Below are 27,418 nucleotides of genomic sequence, written 5' to 3'. Positions count from 1 at the left end.
ATCAATCTCTCATCCTCAATGAATTGATTCAAATATTTTTAGGAAGTCCACTGAACTACAGAAACCTGACCCTTTATGCTTTGTTATGGCATGCTTACAAGCTGATGCCTGGTTATTAGATTTCTAAACTTAAGATTTCTAAACAACGAAAAATGAAAAATTTTCTACCCTCAGATTAGCACGATGAGAATGTTTCTGATTTTCACAAAATGAAATAATAAAACAAATAGAAGCTATATGTTGTGTTTAAAATTAGCAAATAAAAGTATGAATTTTTAAAATAAAGGTCCTCAACTGAGGCAAAGTTTAACTATATGAATGTGAAATTTGGAGATCAATGGCCTGAATAGTTTTTTTCTAAAATTTCCCTAAAAATCATGGCAAATTGATCCATTAAATTCATTTTTTCAGGAATATTACTGAAAGTAATTATAATCTACTTTGATTAGTTAATGGCTTGTAGTTTTATTCTAGGTTACCCAGGCAGCAGGAACAAAAAAATAACAGTGAGCATTTGATCCTTTTAAATCACACTGTCCTCTTGGAATGAATTTTTATGTGAAGTAATAATATACATTCAAACAGTAAATGAAGGATTATTAAAAGAATGTAAAACCCACATTAAAGAAAACAGCATTCCTTTTTGATCACACACAACTTAGATGGCAGAAGTATGCTGCAGTTATGAACTGATGCATACTAATCAAAGGTGAACATATTAAACTATGAGCTAATTTCCTTTAAAATGAAAAAGAAGCCAATTAACTTTTGCAGTCCCGTAGTATATAATTTTCTGGGTTGTCACTTGTGCTTACAAGAAGGAAAGAATAAAAAGAAATGACAAAGCTTTAACAAGCCTGGTATTGACACATTATTGTACATAATGTATTTTTAAATTTCTTTTAAAATGAGATTAGGAAGTTAGCCTGGCTGAAGTTCAAAATTAGTGCTTTGGAAAACCCACTAAGATAGAGAACAATGTAATTTTGCATATGGTTATGAAAATCTTGCCTTTTAAACATATTTAGCTCAATGCTCAAAGTTACTATAAAACACAGTCTGACTGCTCTACTGCCAAGGTTTGTATTCACTGTTCATCCCTCTTTAATTTTTGCAGGATTATACACTGATTTAATTAGTGCCAGGAACTAACTTGAAGGGGGAGAAAAGAATTAAATGAAGAAGGATTTTCTAGGATATATTTCACAGAGTTTCATAAGAAATTCTTCTCCCTAGGGTTTAATCCAAAATGTATTTGATCCCACAAGGCATTTTACGTTTTACTGGGTTTCTTCCCCTGTATGAAAGGAGATAAACCAACAGAATTGGCTCAAACAGTTTTTTTTCTTTCACTTAATGAATAAATTCTCACCAAATTTCCAAAGGCATATTTTCTCCAATTTAAATAATGGAAGAAAGATGCAACTAAAACCTAAAAGTTTTTTTAAAAAAATAAACGCTAAGTGAGACCATCTAAGGAAAATTGTTGCTACTTCCTCCCTAAATAAAGTAGTAAAGCATAGCATTTCTTGAGTCATTTCTGTTTTATTTTCTTGTCAAAACATCCACATTACCATAGTTAATTAAACTTTCTTCAATCAGATTCACCTTGGTCTACACTAGTTGTATATCTCTAACCTGAAGTAAATTGGCCGGCAGTAATTACCCAACTTAGGAGGGAAAAAACAAGATAGCAATTAGCATCAATTTTATTATCAAATACTGAAAACCTTGAAGTCTTTTTCCTTTCTTTTATTTCTGAGGGGAAACAGATCTTACTTTAACTGTAAAGTATCTCTCTTGGGGATTGTAATGCTGTTTTAATACAAGTTACAGACTGGGGAATTTTATGCTAAACCTCATATTCATCTGTAAGTATCATACAATTTTGTATCTGCACCTGCTTACTTTATTGTTACACTAACACACTTATTATTCAAAAGATGAATCTGATGCCTCAAATTAATTCTAATAAGCAAAGCTTCTCCCAAGATTTAGTATGAAATTCATCAATCTGTAACTTATGTCAGATGATTCTGCAGTGTCTGAGAGATTTTACTTTCACAGTTAGATCAGAAATAAAAGGAAGGATCATCAAGTCCTTGAGTGTTTTAGTATTCAAACCAGAATTCAAAGTGCAAATTCATAATGCTTCCATCATCACTGTATTATTACCTGAATGAATTTCTTACTGTCCAATCCAAAGGACAGAACAAGGACAAAAAGTAGAAATATTCAACTAGATGCACACGAATATTATATAAGATATAAAGTATCTTTACCTGTCCAGAGATAGTGTTACTGTTTCATTCATTTCCGGTATATCATCCGCTTTGACAGTAATGTTAATCATTGTATCACTTTGCCCAGATAAAAATACAACAGAACCATTAAAAGGGCCTATGTCATCTACTGTCACTGATTCTGAATTAAACCCAGAGGGCTTCAAACTCCAAAATACAGTGGCCTGGCCATCAGTTCCATCTCGATGTAAGGGAATAGAAACCTGAAAAATGAAATAGAACAAATCCCTCTGTAATGACTGAGATTAATTATACAGACATTGCCTAGTGCGTGCACATTTTGCTAAGTACTTTTAAAAATAGCAACACAGTGAAATGGTGTTAAATAAAATAAAAATCTCAACTGTGCAACCAAAAACTTGTGGATCTTCCTTTCTCTTCCCAAAATAAAGATAAATCTTAGAAATCATTGGCTTTTTTATTTGGTTTCATGTTAATGTTTCTAAATAGTCTGTCTTAATTGGAAAAAAATGTACAATTCTAGGAAAGTTGACTCCCAAGAATAAGGTTATAATCTATGGTAATTACTCAAATATAAAAATTAAGCAACTTAGATACTGTGAAAATTCTATTGCAAAACTTAATAATACAAACTTAGTAAATGCATGTATTAACCTCAGGAAAACTAGACTCCCCCCTCCTAAAAGCCACAGTTGGAAAAATGCTTCAAACTACAAAAATTATCACTGGTGAGAAACATTCTACTTACCACTTCAGCATGGGAATCTTCTGGCTCATGAAGAATAATTGGAAGATTGCTTATAAAGCCAATTTCTCCATTTGCAATATCTGGCGTTACTCTTAGAGAAATATTTTGGATGTCACCAAATCTAGGACTCAGAGGTGGGATTGGAGGAATTATATTCACTAGCTCCACAGTTTCCAACTATATGTAAATCAAATAGCAATAAAAAGCAATTACAACCAAGATGTACTTCAGCTGGACAAGTAACATGGGACAACAACCAGTTGCAAGAAAGTAAATGTATAATACTGGAGAAAGAAGACTGGATTTGAAGTCAAAGGACCTGAATTTGAATCCTGGCTCTTCCACCTATGTGACTTTGGGCAAGTCCACTTACCCCTCTGGGTCTCAGGTGCTTTATTTGTAAAATAAAGAGATGACACTAAATAGTTTCTAAGGTCCCCTAAGTCTTTAACACTATGGTCCAAAGAACCAACCCCATTATTTAAGACACTATTTAAGACATTAATTAAGACACTAATATTAAGACTAATAGTAGTGATGATACTATTAGACTTCTAAGCAGAGGAATAACATTATGAAATGGGATATTGGAGGAAAATTAGGATGAATTATATCAGAGAGATCCTGGAAGCAGGAAAACAAAGGAAGAAGCTATTGTAATAATTCCACTTCATGTTGAGAAAAGTCTAGATAAGGTGGTGTGCTAGAAAGGGCAACTCTGATACTGAGAAGAAAAACAGCTAGACTTAATAATGAATTAAATTAAGAAAATATGAATAAGACACAATACCTTACTTCAATAAACTTAGAATCTTGGTGGTCAGGATTCCAAAGCTTGCCCATAGCCAAGATCTAACCAAAGAGACAAGGTAGTTTTGTCTATTTACTAGACTGAGTTTAGTTATTGAAGTGACACTCAAAACTCTAAATCCTAATTATAAAAGATGCTGACAGCCCAGGAACTTTTACAAAATGACAGTTATCAAATATTCCTAAAATTCATCAGCAAAGCATAGCCCATATCTCACAGTGATTCCCTCACCTAAAATATTCTCCCTTCTTCCTCCCTGTCTGCAAATCCTGCATATCCTTCAGTGACCATCTCAAATCCCACATGCTTCATGAATCCTTCCTAACTACTGCTTACACTGGTCTTCCTCCCATGTGAATTCCTATAGCTTAATGTGTTTGTAAGCTTGTTGTTAACGTCTTCGAGCCTCATCTCCCCAATGAGATTGTAAGCTCCCTGAGGAGGACCAGGCCTTTTACATTTTATATGTCCTTCCCCCGTTTCATCCTCACACTGACAGCACAGCACTAAACACAGAAAAGTTACTTATAAATGTGTGTTGCTTGAGTGATAACCTCTGCTTTAAATTCAATTTATTTGACAAATATTTATTAATCACCTACAATTGTTCAAGGGATTATGTCAGGCACTAGAACTGTAAAAATGGAGAATGCCATAGTCCTTGCCCATAAGAAACTTACATCTTGCTAAAAGGGTTGAGACACAAAAGCAAGTATCTACAGGAAAAGCTAGGGTATGAGTAAATATATAGGAGTCAAACAAAACACTATTAGGAAATGGCTAATCTGGTATGACTGGAGTAAAGAGTACGGCAGTCTCTTGTGTCCACAGGCACAATCTTCGTGATTCTTGTGAATCACCAAAAGTGAGTGGTTGTCATATATTTTGATAAGTCTTGGGAGGTTTTCTGTAATGTCTTTTATACATGCCACAGGAAGAACAGGTTTGTCTCTTGTCATCAGGTTGACAGGTTACTGCCTCAATACCCTTTAGCAGGGACTGTTAATACTTTTGTCCTTCCTCTGCCCTTCACTTGATGAACTTCCATCTAATATTTTCTGTGGCTCTACTATCATTGTAGGAAGAGCAAGCAACCTCTTCCTCAAAACATCCAGATCTCTCCTCCTCAGTAGACTCAAATTTGTTTTTGAGAACTAATTGTACCAGTCTTTTTCCTTCTGTTTTCTCCTCTGACACTTTTCCACGGTCCAAAAGTCAGACGTCTCCTCCTCCAACTCAGATCTCCCTTTTTAACATTTAAGACTCTCCTCTGAATCATTTAGGAATCCCTCATTCTCCCTATCAATTTGGAGTGCAGAAGCAGTCTTCGAATCCCTTCACCTTCCCTTCTAGAAGGGCAATCAGCCTGTGTTTAGAACATAGACAACAGTCATTAGTCTGTGGCAGAAAGACAAAAATATACTCAGTGCAAGTAACTGCACAATTTCTCCTATTCTCCATAATGGCTGAGATTTTTGTTATTGTTCCTTGAAACCACTTGAAGACGGTTTCAATTTCCTAGTTGAAATTTTATTCATCCAAATATCATTTCTTAATAACTTGACAGCTCTACTCAAATTCCTTTCCTTTGTCTCTACAACTCCACATCCACAGCCATAACTACCTCCCCTTCAGCCTACCAATCTGTTTCACTAATCTGGACAGCCTACTAATCCATCCAAGCAATTTGTTTAAACTTCTAATTTTCCTACTTTCCTTTTCTTACTTTGTTTTGTATTGCCAGCTACCTTCTCCTTATCTTTTCTTGAGTCTTCTTTCAAGCTTGCTTGTTAATCCTAACTGTCCTAGATCTAGCTTCCCCTACAACTTGGAAGAATCCAGACTAATATATAAGTCTGGAAACTGTCCTTCAAATTTTTCTCAATTACTCTCAAATATTGCCAAATGTCTCCTCATCAAATTTGACCTTTTACTACTTAGTCTAAACTCCCTTAAAGGTTGGTCATGGAAAGAGATAATATTGCCAAGGGAAGGAGATAGTGAGATAGGAAAGGAACATTAAGGTCAGAGAAGAGGAACACCCTCAAAGTTAGATAACTAAAAGTAAATAATAAACAAAAGAAAAGAAATGATCAAGGAAAATTAAAAGGAACCAGTGTCATAAAATAAAAGAGAAGAAAGTGTCGCGAAGGATAAAGACATCAACAGTATTCAGTGCTGCAGAAATGTCAAAGAAGATGAGAACTCCATGACAGGTCAGTAAGAGGACTGGACAGTTAAGAAGTCAATGGCAACTCTAGAAGAAAGTAATTTTAGTAGAATGGTAGGTATGGAAACCAGACTGCAAACAGTTGAAGAGTGTTTGGACAACAGGCAGTGGAGCCAGCAAGGGATTTCTAAAAGTAAGAAAAAGATAAGAGAAATGCTAGAGGGAGGTGGGCCAATATTTTTCCAATAATACCATACTGCTACAAATCATGGCACAGTAGCAAAAGCAAAGTTAGAACCCAGGTGTTCTGACCTATTGGCCATGGCCCTATCACAATACTTTGGTGCCCTTCAGTGACTTTCAAAGATATCCCAGCCTTTAGAGTACTGTGCTATTCTTTGTATACAAGGCAATAGGACTGTCTAGTCACTACTAGGGAGGCTTACACTTTGAGTTGTTTTCCTAGTAACAATGATAGATTAGCACTGCTCTATCATCCTATCCCTTGCCTATTCCTTCCTCTCTTTGTATCCAACAACATATATTTCTAGGGGGCTATCTAAGAGTTAATGCTTAGTAAAGATTTTCTAAATCTTATACTCTGCTATGAAAATCTTAGAAACTCCAAATAAAATTGAAAGAGTAAGACATTTAAAAAAAAGAAAAACATGTTTGGGGAATAAGCCCTTTAAGTAAAAGATGGGAAAGTATTAGAGGAGAATAGTGTTGCCAAATGCAAAAGACCACTCAAAGTACAGCCAAACATGCCACAATGCCTAATTCAGACATGCCCCCCCCATAAAAAGAAAGAAAAAAGAGAAGTGCCTTCAGTTAAAAAGTTAAAAAAACACCTAGCTACAACTGTCCCTTCTGCTGGAGAAAGGGAATGAAACTACAGAAATTTCATTTTTTATCTCCTCTGTCTTTTAGTAGAGAGAGCTAAATATTAGAATAGATTATATTAGAATTAGAAATAAAATAAGAATATTAGAATAAAAAGTGAACACTCAATTTTCCAAATTTAAACAGCATATAAACTTAAAGAGCATATAAACATATATGGCAGCAGGAGGGGAAAAGGTGATAGAAACCTATTGTGGTTATTTGTTTATGATTTTTGAAATATGAAATTCAAGCCTGAGAATTTTTACCTTAACCAGGGCAAGGAAAAAAGGAAGACGTAGGTTCTAATTTACTTTTAGATAAGGACAGTAATCTTGCAATTTTAAAGACATCAATAATTCTAAGAATTATTCTTGAATAATATAAGGAAAGAAGGTTTAGGAGGATATAGGACAAACTGATGCTAGAAAGGAAAATGCTAATTTCCCATGGCTGGTTTCCTTGTCTATAAGCCCTTTTTTCCTGTGTTTCTTAAGCATTCGCTAAATCACACTGATCCATTCATTAAGAACTGTTTCTCGCTTTTAGATCATTTGCAACTGGGACAGCACATTAGTAATCCCATGCATGCCAAAAGTCGTATCTCAGGCTAATGTCTTTAACTGAGAAGGTTACTGAAGAATGAGTAGCTCATGTCTCTGATTCTCCATTCTTTAGTTTCATTCAAGTTTCCATGCTGAATCTGCCTCTTCCTATTCTTAGGTTGCTCATCCATTATGTACTGTACAAGTTATACAACCTTCTAATTCTAACCATGTCTCTTGAGCTTAAAGTCTATTTTGAACCTCAAGGAATTGTGTCAGTGAGAAACAGCACAGCTTTCCAAATGAGTGCTTTAATTAATTATCTGCAATAAAGCCTCTCCCTCCCCCCCCTTTTTTTGCTTAACTGAACATGCAGCTATCTAAGATTCACAGTGAAAAAAGGGACCTGAGTGTGGCATCAGTGTCTTTAAAAACAATGTCCCTGAACAACGTGACCAAATCCTCTGCCTCTACAGTTTCATATTGGTTTTTATTTTATGAAGTATTTGGAGACCTTGTGCAAAGAAATATCCCAGTATTTGAAATATTTAGTTCAAAGGATTATAATCCTAGTTCAAATAATATTAGTTCAAGGCAGAAACCACAAAAAGGCAGAACTGAGAAGGCAGTATGCTCAGGGGATAATCAAGCATTGAGTTCCTGGTCAGAACTGACTTTGGATCCCAACTCTGAAACTCATTACATATATGATCTTGGGCAAATCATTTAAACTCCTTGCACCTGTGTCCTCATTGGTTAAAATGAGTGACATTAACTAAATATCCTCTATGTCTGAGCTCCTATGATCTTATGAAATGAGAAGATGTTCTGTACTTCTAAAAGTTACATTTCCTCTACTATTTCCCAAAACCACAAGGCAAACACCCTAAAAGAAAAAAAAGTCAGGATTTCTATGTTATTTAGGAGCAAAAAGCAAACCAGTACATTAAAAATTTTGCTTTCTGTCATAAATAATAAGGTTCTCACCAGAGTTTTCTACCTGAGTTTGGAATGTGATGGTGAGGGGCCTCATGAGGCAAATCAGGTAACAGACAGTAGCTAGAAAAAAAATGGCAGTGTCATTAGTCCTAGGGAGAATATAAAACCAAAACTAACTTTTAAATTGCCAGTCTCTAAGCCCTTTTAGAAATCTTCTTTATGGCTCAGTCAGTCTGAGGAAAACCAGCTTAGTGGAAAATAAAAGTATTCGGTGCACTCCACCCATTTATAATCTCCAATAATCCAAGAGGCAGTGTAGTTTAATGGGCAGAGAACTGGCCCTGAAATCAGGAAGACTGGGGGCCTCTGACTCATCCTTAAATTTATGGCCATGGATAGCCACTGTACCTCTCTGTCCCCAAACAACTCTCTTAGATTCTGATTTATTTAAAAAAAAAGTTGTTTACTTGCAATGGTACAGGGAGTCTCCATGATAAAACCTCAGGTCCAGATTAACTACCTACCTATCTACATACATTCATACAACACATAGTCCTGGATAGGAACTATATATTTTGTTTTTGTTTGGTTTGGTTTTGATGGATTTTATTTTTTCCAATTATATGTACAGATAGTTTTCAACATTCATTTTTTTAATAAGATTTTGAGTTCCAAATTTTTTCCCTACCACTTTTTGCCCCTCCCCAAAAGGGCAAGCTATATGATATAGGTTATACATGTACAGTCATATAAACATATTTCCACATCAGCCATGTTGTGAAAGAAGAAACAGAACAAAAGGAAACACACACACACACACACACACACACACAACAAAGACAGTGAAAACAGCATACTTCTAACTGCATTCAGAATCCATCAGTTCTTTCTCTAGATGTGGATAGCATTTTCCACGATGAGTCTTGAAATTGTCTTGGATCATGGTACTGCTGAGAAGAACTAAGTCTATCATAGTTGATTATCACAGAATGTTGTTGTTTTTGTGTACAATGTTTTCCTGGTTCTGCTCACTTCACTTAGCATCAGTTCATGTAAGGAACTCTATGTTTTGAACTAACTTTGTACATTTCGAAGCACAGTGTCTATATATGTCTAAGAAACCCTTTAGATGGGACAATTAGATACTGAACTCAGCAAGAGCAAAAACTATTCTGACATTTTACTTATTTAATTAAGTCACTAAATGAGGTACTGATGGGTACTCATAATTAGCTTCTTCACTCTCTTTAAAAGCCAAAGGTCCATCCTAATCCTGGTTCACCATCTTAGAAGAGCCTGAAGAAATCAGCGCACATCCTTCTATCACCACTAAAACAACCCAGCACAAATGCTCTGACAATGAGACCTCTTTCTGTATTTGTAGGCACTTAATAATTTGTGTACCAGGACTTCCGGGTCATGTGAGTGGCAAGATGGAGGACTAGATATTTTCTCTGACCCCTACAACCTCTTAAACCTTCCCAAAACAGAAATTATGCACCAAAGATAAAGCAACTTCAGCTGTCTCCACAAGTCTAGAACAGGGCTTCTTAAACATTTTCCACTTGTAACCCCTTCAGCACTTCATAAACTGTGGGTCATCACCCCATATGGGATGACGACCCACAAGTTAAGAAGCATTGGTTACTCTAGAACTCTCAGAATCCAAAAGAAGGTATTAAAAAAGTGAACTGACCTTCATCAACCCTTTTGTTCACTCAGTACCTTTCCCCAACATCCCACACTACAGGAAGCAAAGCTGTACTAGTAGACTCAAGGACCAAAGGGCCTGCAACACAACACAGCGCCACACCACAGTCCCCCTACCTCCTTGCATAGAGATATGGAGACAGGCCGCAAAAGTATATTCTGGGATAGCCCATGCTAACGCAAACCTTCAGGAGGAAAAGTAAGCTTGGGCAGGGCCACAACGGCCAGCAGTGCTCAGGCAGACAACCCCTTGGCACCAGCAGAAAACCCCATTGCACTAGCACTGCAAAGACCTGAACTGCCTGTGCCCAGGCGGATAATACCAACGTGACAGTTCTCTGAAATGCCAGAGAAGTGAATAAAAGAGGGAATAGGGCAAGACACCAGGTCAGGACACCATGGTGGGGGAGCAGGAATCTAGCTGGGTCCAGTTCTCTCCAAAAGTCACTTGGGGCAGAAACCTAGGCTGGTGAATCATGAATTGCTCAGCACAGGAGAAGGTTGAGATGCTTTGGGATCCAGTCCCCAAAGAAAATACCATCAGAGGGGACAGAACAGAAAATGTACAATAGGGGAAAATCAAGGAGGAAAAAAAAGACTAAAATTACCAAAGATTTCACAAAGAAAAAAACTCTAAGAACTTTAGCATAAGCTGATAAATTAACAGGGAAAGCTTTAATGAAAGGAGTAAATATGGCCTCTATATCTGGTAAACTAATTCAGGCATCTATGGATACATACTGCAAAACAAAGGAAAATGATCCAATATTTGATGAGGCAGAGGATATTGTGAAATGTGAGAAGAATATTGAACCAGAACACACTTGTTCTTAAGCATTTCAAAAGAGAAATGACAATTGTGAGAGCACAGCAAAAATAATGATCAGAATAGAAAAAAACTGTAATCTGCAATGACAAGCCTCACCAAAAAAAACAAAAAACAAAAGAGAACAATAAATAGGAAATATAAATACAGAAGTGAAGAATAACCCAGAAGAAGAGAAGCAAAAACAGTAACATTAAAAGAAGATATGTTCATAAAATATACAAGTAAAATATACTTATCTTGAAGACAGGATGCATAAAGACAACCTAAGGATCTTAATCCATAATGCGGGAAATCATAAAAGAGAACTACCCAGAACTTCTGAACGTAGAAAAAAATACCAGTTAAAAGAATTCAGAGATCAGCTTCAGAAAAAACCCAAGGCTGCAAATTCCTTGATACATAGTGGTTAAATTTAACAATTCAGTTCAGAAACAAGTTCTACAAGAGATCAGAAGACTTTCAAGTACAAAGGAAAGGACATTTGAATAATGCAAGACTATTCTACAATCACCATAAAACACAGGAGGGAATAGAATAATGTTTTCTGACAAGCAATGAAGCTCAGTATGAAGCCCAGGGTGACCCAACCTGAAAATCTGAGCTTAACCATAAATAAAAAAGATGGATATTCAACAATAAAGAGGCATTTGAAATATTTTTAGAAAGAGGAAGAGATTATTTGCTTCTCAAACACCCCAAAAAACTAAAATGCAGGAGGAATGAAAAAATGCACCTTCCAGCTCAGCAAAAGCAAAAAATTAACAGCAGAGAGACCAGTAAGAGACTTCTTTCTAAATGTACACAAGATGACAGGGGACAAGGCAGAAGTCCAGTGGAGGTAACAGTGAAGATGTGGGCCCGGGTATTATGGATAGAACCTGGTGACACACTGCTTACCAGTGAATCATTGCTTTTTGTGGCATTACATTTCAACATAGGATGTTATATGGTAGAGATAAGGGAGCCTAAAAGGATAGAAAGGTGATGCCACAGGGTCAAATTAAGGAGAGGGTGAACCCCATGGTTTCAGAAAGAAAAACCAGGGGACTACATTAGGAGGAAGTAGGTCTTTCTTTAAGGCAGGAGGGAGCTCTACTGATGAATGCTCCTGTGCTTGAATAGATGATCTGTGAAGAGAGATTAGACTCTCATGCTGGGTGTGATCTGAGGGACTGGGGCTTACAAAGTCTCCTTAGCCTACCTCAGGAGAGAGAGATTTGGAACTCCTGGAACAACTAGTACCTGGGGGAGTGGAAAAGCATGAACTCAGTGAGGAGATATTGAGGTAAATGGGGAAAAAAGATAACCAGAAGAAGGTACAGTGTGGGCTGTATAATCAGGAACATGGATATAGAGAGACTCTATGATGGGGCAATGCCCCCTCTGATACATGCAATAACTGGCATTGTTCTGGGAATGAGGCACAATGAAAAAGGGGAATCCTAGGAGTAAACAGATTACAGAACAATAAGTATCCTTATTTCAAAAATTACTCTCAAAGTCTGAGAAAGAAAGCACCCTACCAGAATACTTTTCTGAGGAAAAAAATATACTCCTGATGGCTAAACCAGGGAAAGATGAAACACAGAAAGAAAACGATAGGTCAATAACATTAATGAACACTGACTTGAAAATTCTAAACAAAATCCTGTCAGACTACAACAATTTGTTCAAGAAATCCTTCATTATGACCAAGTGAGATTTGTATCAGGGATACAAGGATGGTTCAACATAAGGAAAACAATCAATATAATCATATTAAAAACCAGAACTTCCAAAACCACATAATCACCTCAATAGATCATGAAAAGGCCTCTAACAAAGCACAACATTCGCTTATGTTAAAAACCCTATAAAGGACATGTAGGCATAGAGAGACACTTTTAAAAAATATATCATAAAAAGAATCTATCTAAAACCAAAAGCAAGCATCATGTATATCAGAACTTTTTATAATAAATATAGGAGGTAAGCATGGATGCCCACTCTCCCCACTATTGTTTGATATAGTTCTGGAAATGTAGCGACAGCTAAATAAGACAAGAGAAAGAAATTAAAGGCATAAAGATAAGTAAAGAAGAAATTAAACTATTTCTCTTTGCTGATGAGATGATGATATACTAGAAAAATCCCAGAGAATCAGCAAAGGTACTAACTGAGTCAATTAATAGCTTCAGCAAAGTTGCAGCCTACAAAACAAACCCTCAAAAATCTATAAAATTTCTACATAATAATAAGACAAAAGAAGCAATAATAGAAATAGAAATTTCATTTCAAACAATGAACAAAACTGACATTTAAAAATATTGATTGATTAATGTGGCGAATATAGAGAAGGATAGAAAGATCTACAAGAATTGATGCAAAGTGAATTAAGCAGAGCCAAGAAAACAATGCACACAGTAACTATAACAATGTAAATGGAAAGAATTTCATACCAAAAAAATCAAAAGGAAGTGCAACAAAATTAAAAAGACCAAGTAGGATTCGAATGAAGATATAGAAGAGGAAAACCAGAGTCTACCCCTTCATAGAAATTGGAGACCCAAAGGTCCAAATACATTGTACGTTTTTTTCAGACTTTTTTTTCCTCTCCAAAAAATATACTCCTTATTTTAAGGGATGGTTCTCTGGGAAGGAGAAAGTGGGTAAAAATTTATTTTAAAAAATAATTGATTACCAAATAGATATATGTCATATCAAAGTTCTTCATCCTCCACAGAAAGAAAATCTACAATCCTTCTTGCTCCTTCCTTCCTTGCTTCTTCAGCTGTCTGTTTTGAACTTCAAAGAACTCGCCCTCTGTCTCTCTGTCTCTGTTTCTGTTTCCCTCTTTCTCTCTCTTTGTCAAATCTCTCTCCCCTGAAACTCAATCACTCTGACACTTATTTGATAATAAATCGTGTAAGACCTTATATACAACATCCATATCATTATTTTTAATTGCTATTTAAAGTCTCGTCTAGACTGCACAATCCTTGATGGTAAGGGCCATGTTGCCCTTTTACTGCCTTGTATCTCCCTTTCTGCCTACCCAAGTGCTTGCAAGCAGAAAGCACTCAGTAAATACTTGCCTTTCCTAAGAAAAATTCTCCTTTCTTTCCCTTGGGTTTCAGTTAGGCATCTATGAAAGATGTTTTAACTCCTACATACCACTTGCTGAAAATACCGCAAGTAGCATTTCTTATTATTACTTCACCCAAGAGATCTAATTGAATTAATAATGCAGCTGCCAAAAGGAATCTACCTTACAAAATACAAAATAGCTTAGGCACTGGGAGGAGCTCTTCGTTTAACCGTCTTCAGTCATAGTCTCTTTAGAATAAGCAAGCCTTCAACTGGCAAACTTTAACCAACAGCTCTCTGGATGACAGGGCAGTGCAATATTGAAGCTGAAAGCATAACTAAACTAGGGCAAACCAGCACAACTCTATCCACTAAACCAGACTTCTGATGCCTAAAAGACAACATATTTCAGCCCAGCGATATGTACAATATACAAAAAAAAAAAAACTTACTAGCTGTTTCTGAAGGCTTTTTTTCAGGAGGTGCTGAAATGGTCAAAGACTCATAAACACCCTTAATAATAGCATGGAACAAATACTTTGTTATTTAATGTTCCATGTAAGCATGTCCTCATTAATAGAGCCCAGATAAAAGGTATCATGACAATTAAGAGAACAGGAGTAGGATGAACATACATCTGATTCTGAGAAACTATGGTAACAGCACAGTGTAATCTCATAATGTAAATTCATAAGGCACTACAAAATATTCAGTTGTAGCTTGCTGTAGTCATGCCAAAACACCTTACTGAGGTACCTCTTATGCCTTACTGAGGTGTCAAAAATAGTATTTGGACTAGGGCTTTTAACCTGACGTCTGGACTATTTTGTTGTCTTGTTGAGTTTCTTTTGTTTTGCTAGAGATTGGCTCTTAACTCCCCCAGGCTAGAAGTGCAGCAGCCACTCATGGTCCAATCCCAGTACTAATCAACACAAAGCCTTGACCTGTGTCCAACCTAGACAGATTTACCTTTCCATAGACAGAAAAACTTAAAAGAAACAACCCTAATACCTCAGTCAAACTCAGGATACAGGAGAAGTTTTTTTAACCATTGTCTCTTCTGAGAAACAGAATGCAAAGAGAAAAAAGGGGCCACTGGATAAAGTTTGGAGTTTGTTAGAGGAGCAAAAAACACAAAATGATGAAAAGTAAAAAACTACCACTAATCCAGATACAATTCATAAAACTAATTTAAATTCCCTTTTTTTCAAAATACCTGTTCTGTCCTACATCTTTTAAAAGCACAGCTATACTAATTTTATAACTCTTTAAGCTATAGTTATAAAAATAAAACTCTTATCCCTTCCTGGTAAATTACACCTTGAATGTCCAGAATATTCAGGGAAAGGGAAGGCTCTGATTAACCAAACTTTCTGGGTAGTCAGAAAACACTTCTTCAAAGCACTGTAGAATTTTAGAGCTGGAAAGATCACCTAGCACTTAGTCCAAACAGTTCATATCAGGAGACTGAGGACAGGAGAGTGGAACCGATTTACCTGCTAGTTAGTAACAGAAGTAGGATTACATCCATATCTTCGGACTCCCAATCCCATATTCTTTCTAGCACATAACTACCTTTCTTTTTTTCCATTATGTTGTTGTCTTTATAGATTTATCAGCCCACTCTCTTAAAAATAAGCTGGTTTTCCTGCCATTTACTAAAAGTAGATAGAGTACAAGGGGGAAACTATTTAATTGAAGTTTTTTGAACTGATGTTTTAATGTAGTAAGACAGGGATACATTTTGCTCTTCAAGGACTCTGAAATCAGCACGTATACTCTTGGGCCCAGATGTAGTAAGCAATGTAGTAAGGTAGAGGTACATTTACTCTTCAAGGTCTTTGAGGGTTCATATACTCTTGGGCCCAGTACATATACTATAGGTACCCTTTCATAATCAATTGTAGCAATATGGCATAAAAAATGACCCCAAAGTAAAAGGGGCCTTAACATCTTATTTTTTACTGCCTAAGTGGACTGTTGTGAGAAAAGTACTCTGTAAATGGGACTGTACTACATAAATGTGATTTTATTATTATTATTGAGTTAAGAATGGTGTAAACCAAGGCCCCAAATATTCATTTTATATATAGCAAAAAGCTAATGTAATTTTTAACCAGATTATAGAAAAAATACCTGCACTAGGAAATGGGCCCCATTTTGAAGGAATGCATCATTTCTTATGGGTAATTTCATAGCAACTTGAGTTTTCCACTCTGGAAAGATGAGACTATTTATCCTAGACACATTTAAGATGCCATCTTTTGCTCGCAAAGGGTCCACAGATCCAGCAGGAATATAAAATGTGGAAAAAAACATCTTCACATCGCCTTTAGTTCCTCCTTGTCTTGCAAAATTCAAGGATAGGAATCTTTCACCTGGGCTGCTTTCAATCTTCTGGTCTTCCAAAGGATAAAACTTTATTAAACCATAAACATCATCACTGTCCTGAATGTAGAACAAAAGCTGCCACCAAAAAAAGGGATTTAGACAATGCACAGAAATTAACAAATTCTTCACTTTCTACCATTATTCAAATTTTTACCACAAATTTGTACATATAGCTCTAAGGATGTACATTTCTTAATTATGCAAAAAAGATTCAAGAATGAACTTTATATTTTGTGTTAAACAACAGAAATAAGAGAAGCAGTATGATATAGAAGATAAAGAGCTCATTGTGGCATTAGGAAAGCATGAGTTTCAAGTCCTGTCTCACAAATACAGGCCTTATGAAACTGGGCTAATCACTTAAATTCCTATGTGCTGTGGGCAACTTTGTAAGATTATTAATTAGAGAAGAGTGTGACCTTCATTGATGGATGGAATTTCCTAAACAACAATTCCCTCTACCAATGAAATCACCAGTGCAGCTAAAAATAAACAACAGAAAAAGAAAAAGACAGCAAAAACCTTCAATTCATAAAGAAAAATCTCAAAACAAGGTAGAGAGGGAGGGAGAGAGAGAAGAAGAAAGACAGGAGAAGGGAAGGAAGGAAGGCGGGAAGGAGGGAAGGCGAAGAGGAGGGAAGAAGGGAAGGTGGCAATGAGGGAAGGGGAAGGAGGGAAGGGGAAGGGGAAGGAGGGAAGGGGAAGGAGGGAAGGGGAAGGGGAAGGGGGGAAGGGGAAGGAGGAAAGGGGGGAAGGGGAAGGGGGAAGGGGAAGGGGAAGGGGGAAAGGGAAGGGAGAGAAGGGGAAGGGGAAGGGGGAGGGAGGGGAGAAGGAGGGAAGGAAGGAAAAAAAGAAAGAAGGAAACACATTTGCTCAATTTGTTTTCTCTTGGTATGAAACCTGAAACTTAAATTTTACCTTCCCATGCAAAAATTGCAGCTTCCTTACATCCATCTCTCTCTCTCTCTCTCTCTCTCTCTCTCTCTCTCTCACACACACACACACACACACACACACACACACACACACACACCCCAGAGTAAAAGCCAAGGACCTTCCTTACCTCTGCTGGCTCACTCACTTCTGCACCTCCTTGTACTGTATGAGGTAGAATTTGAAGTAGATATGCTTCTGCCTCTTCAGGGAGATCATCATTAACAATAGTTAGAGGAATGGAGGCAATCATCTGACCTTGAGCAAAATGCAGAACACCTGAACTTGGCATGATGTCTGCTGTCACTGGAGAAGGATCGCTGCTCTTCCGTGTCATGACCCAACTCACTGAAATGTCCCCATGAGTTCCACCATTCCTCACCACTGTGATTTCTTCAAACCTACAATTTTTAAAAAGAAAAAATGCATGCAGATGTACAAATGTAAGACAACAGATTTATTACTATATTTATGGTATATTTTATGTTGATAATTATTGTTATAAATATTGTTCTAGTATCATAAATATTATTAAGTGCTGTCTTCTCCCATTAGAATGTAAGCTCCTCAAGGGCAGGAACCGCCTTTCTTTTTTGTTTGTATTTGAATCATTTGGCATACAGTAAGAGCTTAATAAATGCTTGTTACTTAGTTGTATATCCCTAGTTGTGCTATAATATAACATATATAATACATTTTTCTCTGGATATATGTGCCTTATGTGAATACGAACTTCTGAGAGAAAAAAAAGGATGTAATATCAACAACAATTATTATCCCAGTTAACTGTCAGTAATAAAAATATACCTTAGACTTTCCAGTTAGCAACTATCCTAAATCATACACCATAATTCCATCCTGATTTTTGAAGTTGAAAATAAAAGTAACTTCTCAATTGTGTAAGAAGGAAGATATTCTTTGTTTTATATATACACGTATATATATAGAGAGAGAGAGACAGAGAGAGAGAGAGAGCGAGAGAGCACAATATATATGTCAATTTGTTAGACAATCCACTAAATGAACTTTACTACCAATATATTAAAATGAAAATCCAGTTACAACAGGCACTTATTACAGCAACAGAACAAAATTGAACCCTACCTTGAGACTCGGTCTTCATCGATGATAACTGTCTTTTCAAACAAGACACTATTGAAAGATAGCACTCCATAAGGTTTGTCATTTGCCTTAATAGTGATTTGAACCGTGAAAGGGCTTAACAACACAGCATCTCCCTGTAAAGTGTCCTTAAGTAGGACGATAAGAAAGGATTCGGCAATCTCTGGTATGGCATCATCAATGATTTGAAATTTCAAATAGGATTCATGAACAAAAGGTGGGAAAACAATAGTCGTGTTTGGCTGAAGATCAATAAAGTCTACATTCTGTTCTGCGTGGGCTGTTGAATTCCCAGTCACAACAGCATAATTGATTGAAACTTGATATTCATCAGATCCAATCAAATTCCCACTCTCATTCTTACCACGAACCACTGGAATTGTTAGTATGTCTGCTTCCTCAGGCACCAAATAACTACTCTGGGTGAAGCGTATTGGACTGTCATTTTTCCGAATAACAACCTCAACAGAGTTTCTTGAAGTGTTGATCTCAGCCCCTCCCTCTACGCTTTTCAGCTGAACCAAAAACAGTTCATCATTTTCTGGTATCTGCCAAAGCAAGAATAAACACTGATGAAAAGAATAGCTCTGACAAGACTAGCAAATCAACCTATGCGTAAAATCATTATTTTTTCCAATTTGATTATGAATAAACCAAAAATATCTACCTAGAAATAGCGAATGTGAGCAACCAGAATCCCCTGGCTGGTTTTTCTAAAGTAAAAGGTTTCTTTCGGGGGAAAATTAACAAAAAATTAATAAATACGGATCATGTAAAGGACATATATTACAACTTAACTTACTAGCCCACTAGTGACTCTAAAGAATATGTATTAAATAGATATTTTTCTATCTCATTTTACATGAATTTCAGCAGGTTGCTGGTAACAGAAGCTGCAATCAGTGTCTATGACCTTATTGGAAACAAGGAGTGTGCCCTATCAGGTTCATTTAGTATTCCAGTGATGTGCTTTTGCATTCAGCAGTCACAAAAATCTCTGTCTCCTTCTGGTATCTAATCCGGCCATCATCGTGAGTCAGGCAAGACAGCCATGATGTGTTTCAGATGATAGTGGAAAACCACCAGAATCTGTGAGACATTTCTTGAGCATTTGTGACATTTTCATATGATTCCATAAGGAGTCTTTTCCCTTTGACTTCTGTTTGTTGTCTGAATAAGTCATGCCAGAGCTGTGGTAGTTATATAGTAAAGTTGTTTGGGGTTTTCCCCTCTTTTTTGCTACTTCATATTGATTTTGTTTTTCCTCTTCTAAGTTGATCTGACTTCATACAAATAGCTAATTCTAAAATGGCCCCTACTTTGGTAGCTAGTCATTTTCTGTCCTTTCAAATATATTCAATTTCATTTTTATGGCATTATCTGATACTTGCCAGGTCCAGTGTCCTTCATCTCTTTCCTTTATTTCCACTGAGTGTTCAAAAATGTTTCGTTTTCACATTACAAACATTCCCAGATCACTCCCACTTGATGTTTCATGTGGCAAAGTAAAAGTTAAGCAAAGCTATACAGTGATCTCATCTAAAAGTTCATGCAAACTTTCACATCTATAGCACTCCCTCACCTATTTTTTATTAAAAGAAAGCTATTTCTTTTCTCTCACTCCCACCCCCATCACAACCTAGATGGATAGCATGATTCATTATTGATTCTCTGGAATCATAAATGGCAATGATATTGATCATAGTTCTCTACCTCTCTTCCTCAAAAAAAAATCATTTATTCCATATAAGCATTACAATTCTGAGTAATCTAACTAGCCTAACAAGTTTTGGCCTCTTTCACTTCCTTAGCCATGTTTTCCAGCAACTATTTTTGCCATGCTCCTTTGTGCCCATTTTTGCATTGAAGTCATCAAGGAAGACAGTATAGATTGACTAGGCTTATATGACGTTGTCAAATGCTTTGCAGAATTAATCCAGTACTTCACCCTCTGCACATAAGTGATAGTTATCCTCCTCACTGTCTTTTCACTCCTGCTCATCTTATAGAAGTGCTAAACTGTGAGATGACTAAGTATCTCATGTATGTTACTTCTCATTGCTTTGGGAAATGAAACCAATAAAACCAACCCTCTCTGAGAAAAAACTGTGAGCTATCCTTAATTTAGACTCAACTCCTTTAGAATTTCTGGCTTCATCTCTAGTGAGAACATCAAAATCAACATTATTTAGTTGCTCCAATAATATATCAGCCTTGACTGAACAAAGATTTCACATTCTGAATACTCAAATGAATCTGTAGTCACACCAACATAGATGCTCCCTCCAACACGGCAGATTACAACACATCCATGCCTCTCTTTCCCATGCTATTCGTATCCATGTCCTCCCATAAATTCTTTTTCCCCCCAAATCAAATGCATTTGCTGAGATGGCATCCTAAGCCTGGTAAAAAAAATGCTCTTCATAAATCTGGGATGTAGTGTCTCACAACTATACACAGTATCAGGGGAAAAAATGGTTACACTCCAAGGGAGGTACATACTTAAGGAACATATTGTGGGCAAGGCAAATCACACCCTAGTGGGGGCTGCAGGCCCCTATGTTCTTTCCATTCTCATGGAGGCCTTGTGCTGACCCCACTGGGTGCAGCATCTCTGATGGACAGATTCCTGAGGTCTAGTCTTCTCTGTAATTAAACTTATTTAAGTGTTTTATTTTTCCAATTATCAAAAATCTATTTTCTCTTCTACCTAGTCCATTGAAGAAAAAAAGGAGGGAAAAGCCTACAAAAATTCATCACAGGAGGATTACGTAAAAGAAAGCCTTCCTCACTACCCTCTGACGTGACAAGAATACAAAAAGAATACACAGGCTGTATACTGGTTGTCCTTCACCCTTGCCAAGTAATGAGCCCATCTTCTCTCCCAAACATAACCCTTCTCCCTAAGCTTATTGGTAGGGATTCTTTCCTTACGAGGGGAGATGAATGCCCTGCCCTGCATGAGAGACAGAGTGGAGTCAGTGGAAGCAAGAAAGCTCCAGGCTTCTCCAGTCCTCTTTAGGATTCCTCAAGCCTTATCTCCTATTTGTTGCTTTGGGCACTTCTGGCTTCCAACTTCAAGAGTCAAGATGCAAGAGAGAAATTTCACTTCAAGTTGCTGAAAGAAAAGACTATGGGAAGACATGAGAGGAAGCAGCAGATGCTATCACGTCTCCATTCCCAGCTGGCTACACTAGAGACTTGGGGGTTCCCCCTTGGGTGTGATCTGGGATTCTCTTTCGGTTGACCTGAGTTACCTACTTCTAGTGGGAGAGTTCCTTCATTCTGTATTGTCTGGTATATATTCTCCTGTGTATACCTTCTCTGATTTCTGTTTTGCTACCATTTTGATTAAATACATTCCTTTGTTTTTTGCCGTATCAGTTCATTGTGAAACTGGTATTTGGTGGAAAAGGGATGAAGTCTTGGATACAGTTATCCTTTACCCTTTGCAATGATGGCACAGCAATCAGAAGTTAGCTTGAACCTGATCATATCCCCTAGAATAATAATAATTAAGGAAGGAGATAGCTATAATCCCAGGTTGTAGAGCACCCCATGTCTCTGAGGATGGCAGAGTAGCCCCCAGCCCCAAACTCCTGCTTCCCTTTCTGGAAGGAATTAAAATATCTCTTCAAGAAGGGTGAAGGTGGAGGGGAAAGAGAATAGAGATGTCTCTCTTCAAGCCACACAACACCCCCTAGGTACATATTGGGATAAAGGCCTTGCCACACATGGTACCTTGCTACCCACGGGTCCCCCTACACAAGCATGTATTCAACAAGTACTTTCTAAGGCACTGTGCTAAGCACTGGAGATATAAAAAAAAAGGAAAAATAGTCCCTGTCCTCAAGGACCATACAATCTAACGAAGGAGATAAAACATACATACAAGGGACATATGGGGTAAATGTAGGTGATCTAAGATTTGGAAGACTAAGAAAGGTCTCCTATAGAAGATGGGATTTGCTTGTAGTCTTGACAGAAGCCAGAAAAATAGCAGAGGTGAGGGGACAGAGCATCTAGGCATGAGTCCTTTATTCTGATTCTTCTTAGTTACTTATTTATTTTGCATTGCAGCTTGTTCTCACCAATCCTGTGATTCTACAAAGCCCTCTCAATGACACTCATTTTTAATTCCTCAGTACTGTAGTGTTCCATGAGTTGTGCAGGGATGTGCTGGTAATTGCTTAGCAACTGGCTCTCCATCTCAAAAAAAAAAAGTATGTACAACACACTTTTAAGTTTAATTAGCATTTTTAACATTTTTCCATTACTTTAGTAAGTCTAGACAATCAACAAAACAACAAAGCAAGCTCTAATTTGTAGTATTTATCGATTTCCAAGGAGAAAATGCTCACATTGAAAATTTAGCTATTGACTCTCTCAAGATGTCTAAGTACTTAGCTGTGTTCTATATAAATTAGCTGGTTCTGTATAAATCCTGAAGGTATTATTCACTGTGATACAGTTGACTTTCAATTACTTTCAAACACATTAGTGCCAGAAATTAAAAGATCCTGTTTTTTCCAACCACACAAAAAGCTAGATTTATTAGCTCACCAAATAAGTTTCAAAATTTTATTTTATATTTTAGAATACAATTTACACATAGTATCACAAATAAATGAACGTAACATAAATTACTGGGCATGATAAATTATTATCAAGTTGTCTCAAGACAGTACAAGCTGTCTCCAGAACACTTCTGGAATATAAGTATTAAAAAGCTGGGGATTTGTTTCTAGAAGAAATTTAGGATCACTGAAGAAGCTCTGCAATTTCTCAAAGGCAATCCAGACCATTTTAGTTCTAGGCCCAGCTCAGTTTCAATCTGAAACTGGAGAAGAAACTGCTCAACAGCATCAAATGCAGCAGAGAGGTCAAAGAGGAAGAGGGAAAGAAAAAAAGGCCACCAGATATGGCAATTAAAAGACCATGGCTAACTTGGAGAAAGCAGCTTCAGGCAGGACACTGGAAGACACATTGTAATGGGTTGAGAAAGTGAGTAAAAGAAGAAGCAATGAGGGCAATGAGTACAGATAGCTTTTATTAAGAGTTTGGCTATGAAAGGAAGGAAAGAAAAAGCACAATAGCTTGAAGGATTAACAGAGTCTACTGAGGACTTTTTCAGGATAAGGAGCGAAGTGGGCATATTGGTAGGCAGGAAGAAAGGAACCTGCAGTTAGCAGAGACTGAAGATCAGAGGGGTGTAGATAACTGTCAGGGCAATCTAATAGTAAAGAGAGATGGGAAGAGGATCAAGGTCACATGTAGAAAGGTTGGCCTTAATGAGGGGGAACAATCATGGAACACTAATCTCAGAAGTATCGAATAAACCAAGAAGCAACAAAAAGACATATGGTATTGGACAGCCATCAAAATAAGAAAGCATACTTACTATTTTATTTTCTGATTTAGTTATGTTAAGAACTATTAAGGGGTCCCCTGAACTTGTCTTTTTAAGTTGCCATATTTTCCAGAAAGACTGGACCTAGAGCATGCAGGGTGCCCTGAATGTATCAAGGATGCAGGCCCCCAGATGACATAATTTATTGTCTGCATCCCAAACCAAACTTCCTGTGTGTCCTCGGGAGTTAAGACAGGCGCCAGTCAGTCTGAAATAGGTTAAGAAACTGCTTGTGCAGCTGGGACCGATACAGATAAGCAGACCATCCTATCTTCATAGTCTAGCAGTTCCTAAGGTAAAACAATGCAATTTTTGCCATTGGCCTGCTCCTCCCCTTTGGGAGGGGTTTTGTCCTTTTGGCACCTTTACTGAAATTTTCCCCCTCCTATGCCATACCCCTTTGGATGGAGATTTCTGTTAACTCCTCCTTCCTTTGTCCTGCTGTTTAAAAAAATGCAAACTTCTGTATGGATTGTGAACTCTTTGGGTTCTGCATGCTTGTTCATTTCTTTTCTAATAAACCTAGTTTTCACATAAGTTTTCTGAAGTTGTGATTGCCTGCTGACAATTATTCCCTAAATTGTGGTTCTATATGAATCCTAAAGACATTATTCATTGTGATACAGTAGGTCTTCAATTACTTTTAAACATGTTAATATTAGAAATTAAAAGATTCTGTTTTTCCCAATTTACATGAAAAGCTAAATTTATTAACCCACTAAATAAGTTCCAAAATTTTAGAATAAAACTTACATACAGTATCACAAATAAATTAACTTAAAATAAATCACTTAAAGCAGTATTTATCTGCAACAGAAACATAAAAATCCAATTAATTACAATTCTTCAAAAGATCCATGATTTTATCAATAAAAATACTGCTCCTTCTGTCCTATACCCTTATTAGATAAAATTTATAAGTTGTCATAGCTCAAAAAATTAATTGCCTAAAAGCCAACCTTCTGGCAAGGAAACTCTTCAGATAGCACAATCTTATCCTATCTTATTCCTTCAACTGAAGACTTAAAGGCCACTTCTATCTACTGCATAATGAAACAAAGGACTAAGACTTTTCAGGAGACTCTTTGAATAAATTTAAAATTTTTGAATAAATAATGTTTATGTAATATGTACTCTATGGTACGTCTTATTTCTTTTTTATTTCTTCCATTTATAAAAAGATGAAGTGACTATTTTTTTCTTTCATATTCACCTGCTAATCAGTCATTGCTGGATCATTTTCTCGAGCCATGGGAATACATATAAAGTTTTCTATAGTACCGAAACCATTTTCTTTCTTGTTTGGCTGGCATAAATTATACTTACATGCTAATGTTTCTCTATTCCATTCACTAAAAAAATCACAGATTCTAACCTATGTGAATGTACATAAATATATGTGTATGTATATACATATATGTGCTTGTATATATACATATATGGCATATGACAACAGATTTGGAATAGTTGTATATCCATGGGCAACCTGAGAACAAGAGTTCATTACTAAAAATAATCAATGTGATTTTTAAAGTGTTTATTATATGCATATAGAGACTACAAGTATTAAAACTACTATCTTACATTTGTACAGCTTCTTACTTTTTCAATTTGGCACAGCAACAACTCTAAAAATCAAATGAGATAATACCTGTAAATTTCTTAGCACAGTGCCTGACAATAAATGTTTGTTTCTTTCCTTTCCCTCCAATAAGTTAAATAAATCAAATATTTACATAATGATATAGTTAGACAGAACAGTGGATAGAGCGTCAGGCCTGAGTTCAAATCTGGTCTCAGATCTGGTCTCTACTAGCTGTATGACCCTGAGCAAGTCACTTAACCCTGTATGCCTCAGTTTTGCCATTTGTAAAATTATCTGGAGAAGGAAATGGCAACCTGGCCCACTGTCTTTGCCAAGAAAACCCCAAAAGGGGTCACAAAAAGTCAGACATGGCTGAAAGAGCTGAAAAACAACAACTTAAGTAGTACATACAAAAAGTGGGAAAACAATTTTGCCCTCTTACCCTCACATCATTATTGGCCACAGTTCACTAATTTTATTTAGGATTTTTAAAGTTTTTGCTTCAAGGTCAACTGTGTAAGCAAAACACAATTTAATACATCCTATAAAGGTGCTTTATTTTAATTTCTGGTGCACAGATATAATATTCTGCACAGATATATATAATACTTAGTTTTTCTCACCTCATCATCTAATACTGTCAAGTTATAAACCACTATTGCTCTTCCAGGAGGGAAGGTGATATTTCCCTTAACTGGACTTAAATCTTCTTCAGGTGGGTTTGGACCACCCTCTACCTGCAAAAAATTATAAGGTATTATTAATAAATGCAAATTGGTTTACATCATCTAAAAAATACATAGCATTGGTAGTAGCGGCAGCAATTTATAGGATTCCAGAGACTACTGAACAACTCTTTGCACAATCAATTACACTTACTAATGGACTCAAAATGGTAACACTCAAGTTACCATTAGTAAGTGAGTAAGCTCAAAGGCTCTAGGTTATCAGTATCTTTTTTCTTAACTATTTAATCAAAGCTAAAAGGTACTTCCGTAAACATCAATTGCCTTAGTGGAAAATTATTATCTTTTCCAGAAATAAAATGTTTAAGGAAACAATAATGACTTCATACTTAAATCTCTACAAGTAGCAGATAATCATATGGTAGATAGTTTCAGAAAGTGCCAAAATTAAATTATTTATATGTGAATTTTAAAGGTTGTAAAAATGCCATGTATTTGCTCACTTTTACTTATGCATTAAATAGAAAATGAAATAATCTAACATGATAATTCTGCCCATGTGTTTGCCTGAGGAAGAAGCTCAGCTTCATATCCATTATGAAAATTCTTATGTTTAAACCATTTAAAGTTTTCCAACTGACATTTCATATGTTGAATTTCAGTAATTTATTACTCAAACTTATTTAATACCTCAAATTCAGAGTAAGACTCCTAATGAACATCTGTTCTAAAAACATTACATTGCAGTATTTATAACAAGGTTATAAAAATATTTCTATATTAAATCTGTTTCATGTTTATGATCAAAACTGTGATTTTTTAAATGTAAGCTATCTACTAAATTTAAGAGGTAGAAATTTAAAGTTATTTTTAAACAAACTTACCTCAAAACTCACAGTTACACTCCCATAGGTTCCTTTTTCTCTAATTAGAATAAGAGGTACAGATTCATTCCTGCCCCTGGGTTCGTTCACTGTGATTAAGGAAGGCTAATGGGGAAAAGCGGAGACAGATAATCAGGTGCTGAACAAATGTCATAGTAGAAAGGGGTTTAAAAAACCATTGCCACAGAAATATTAAATGCTCACAGGCAAGTTAGCAGACTCTGTAAAATGTCAACTAAGAATAGTGCATTGCCTAACAATGAACTAGCTCTGAGAATAACAGCACTTAAAAGACTACCAGTAAAAATTATCCACAGTTAGCAAATTTGAGGCAACAGAGTATAGTACAAAGAGTTCTAGAGTAGGAATTAAAAGACCTGGGTTCTAGTCCTGACTCTGCTCTCCACCAATATAACTATACTTCTTTGTGGCCCGGTTTC

The 27,418-nt window shown here is 36.4% G+C and overlaps 1 protein-coding gene across 1 annotated transcript in view; it reads right to left on the bottom strand.

Moving 5' to 3' along the window:
* The window catches only part of ADGRV1 (adhesion G protein-coupled receptor V1), a 727,941-nt gene that overhangs the window by 682,714 nt on the left and 17,809 nt on the right, over positions 1 to 27,418 (bottom strand). The window contains exons 5-11 of the mRNA XM_036763404.1: positions 26,979 to 27,083; positions 26,032 to 26,145; positions 18,393 to 18,958; positions 17,419 to 17,689; positions 16,101 to 16,430; positions 3,013 to 3,189; positions 2,283 to 2,506 (exon numbers count right to left, since the gene is read on the bottom strand). Coding sequence (XP_036619299.1) covers positions 2,283 to 2,506; positions 3,013 to 3,189; positions 16,101 to 16,430; positions 17,419 to 17,689; positions 18,393 to 18,958; positions 26,032 to 26,145; positions 26,979 to 27,083 — 1,787 coding nt within the window. The remainder of the gene's footprint in view (positions 1 to 2,282; positions 2,507 to 3,012; positions 3,190 to 16,100; positions 16,431 to 17,418; positions 17,690 to 18,392; positions 18,959 to 26,031; positions 26,146 to 26,978; positions 27,084 to 27,418) is intronic.

The sequence above is a fragment of the Trichosurus vulpecula genome, chromosome 1 (genome assembly GCF_011100635.1).
Source record: "Trichosurus vulpecula isolate mTriVul1 chromosome 1, mTriVul1.pri, whole genome shotgun sequence".
Lineage (NCBI taxonomy): Eukaryota > Metazoa > Chordata > Mammalia > Diprotodontia > Phalangeridae > Trichosurus > Trichosurus vulpecula.
This window is presented reverse-complemented; position numbering and strand designations above follow the sequence as displayed.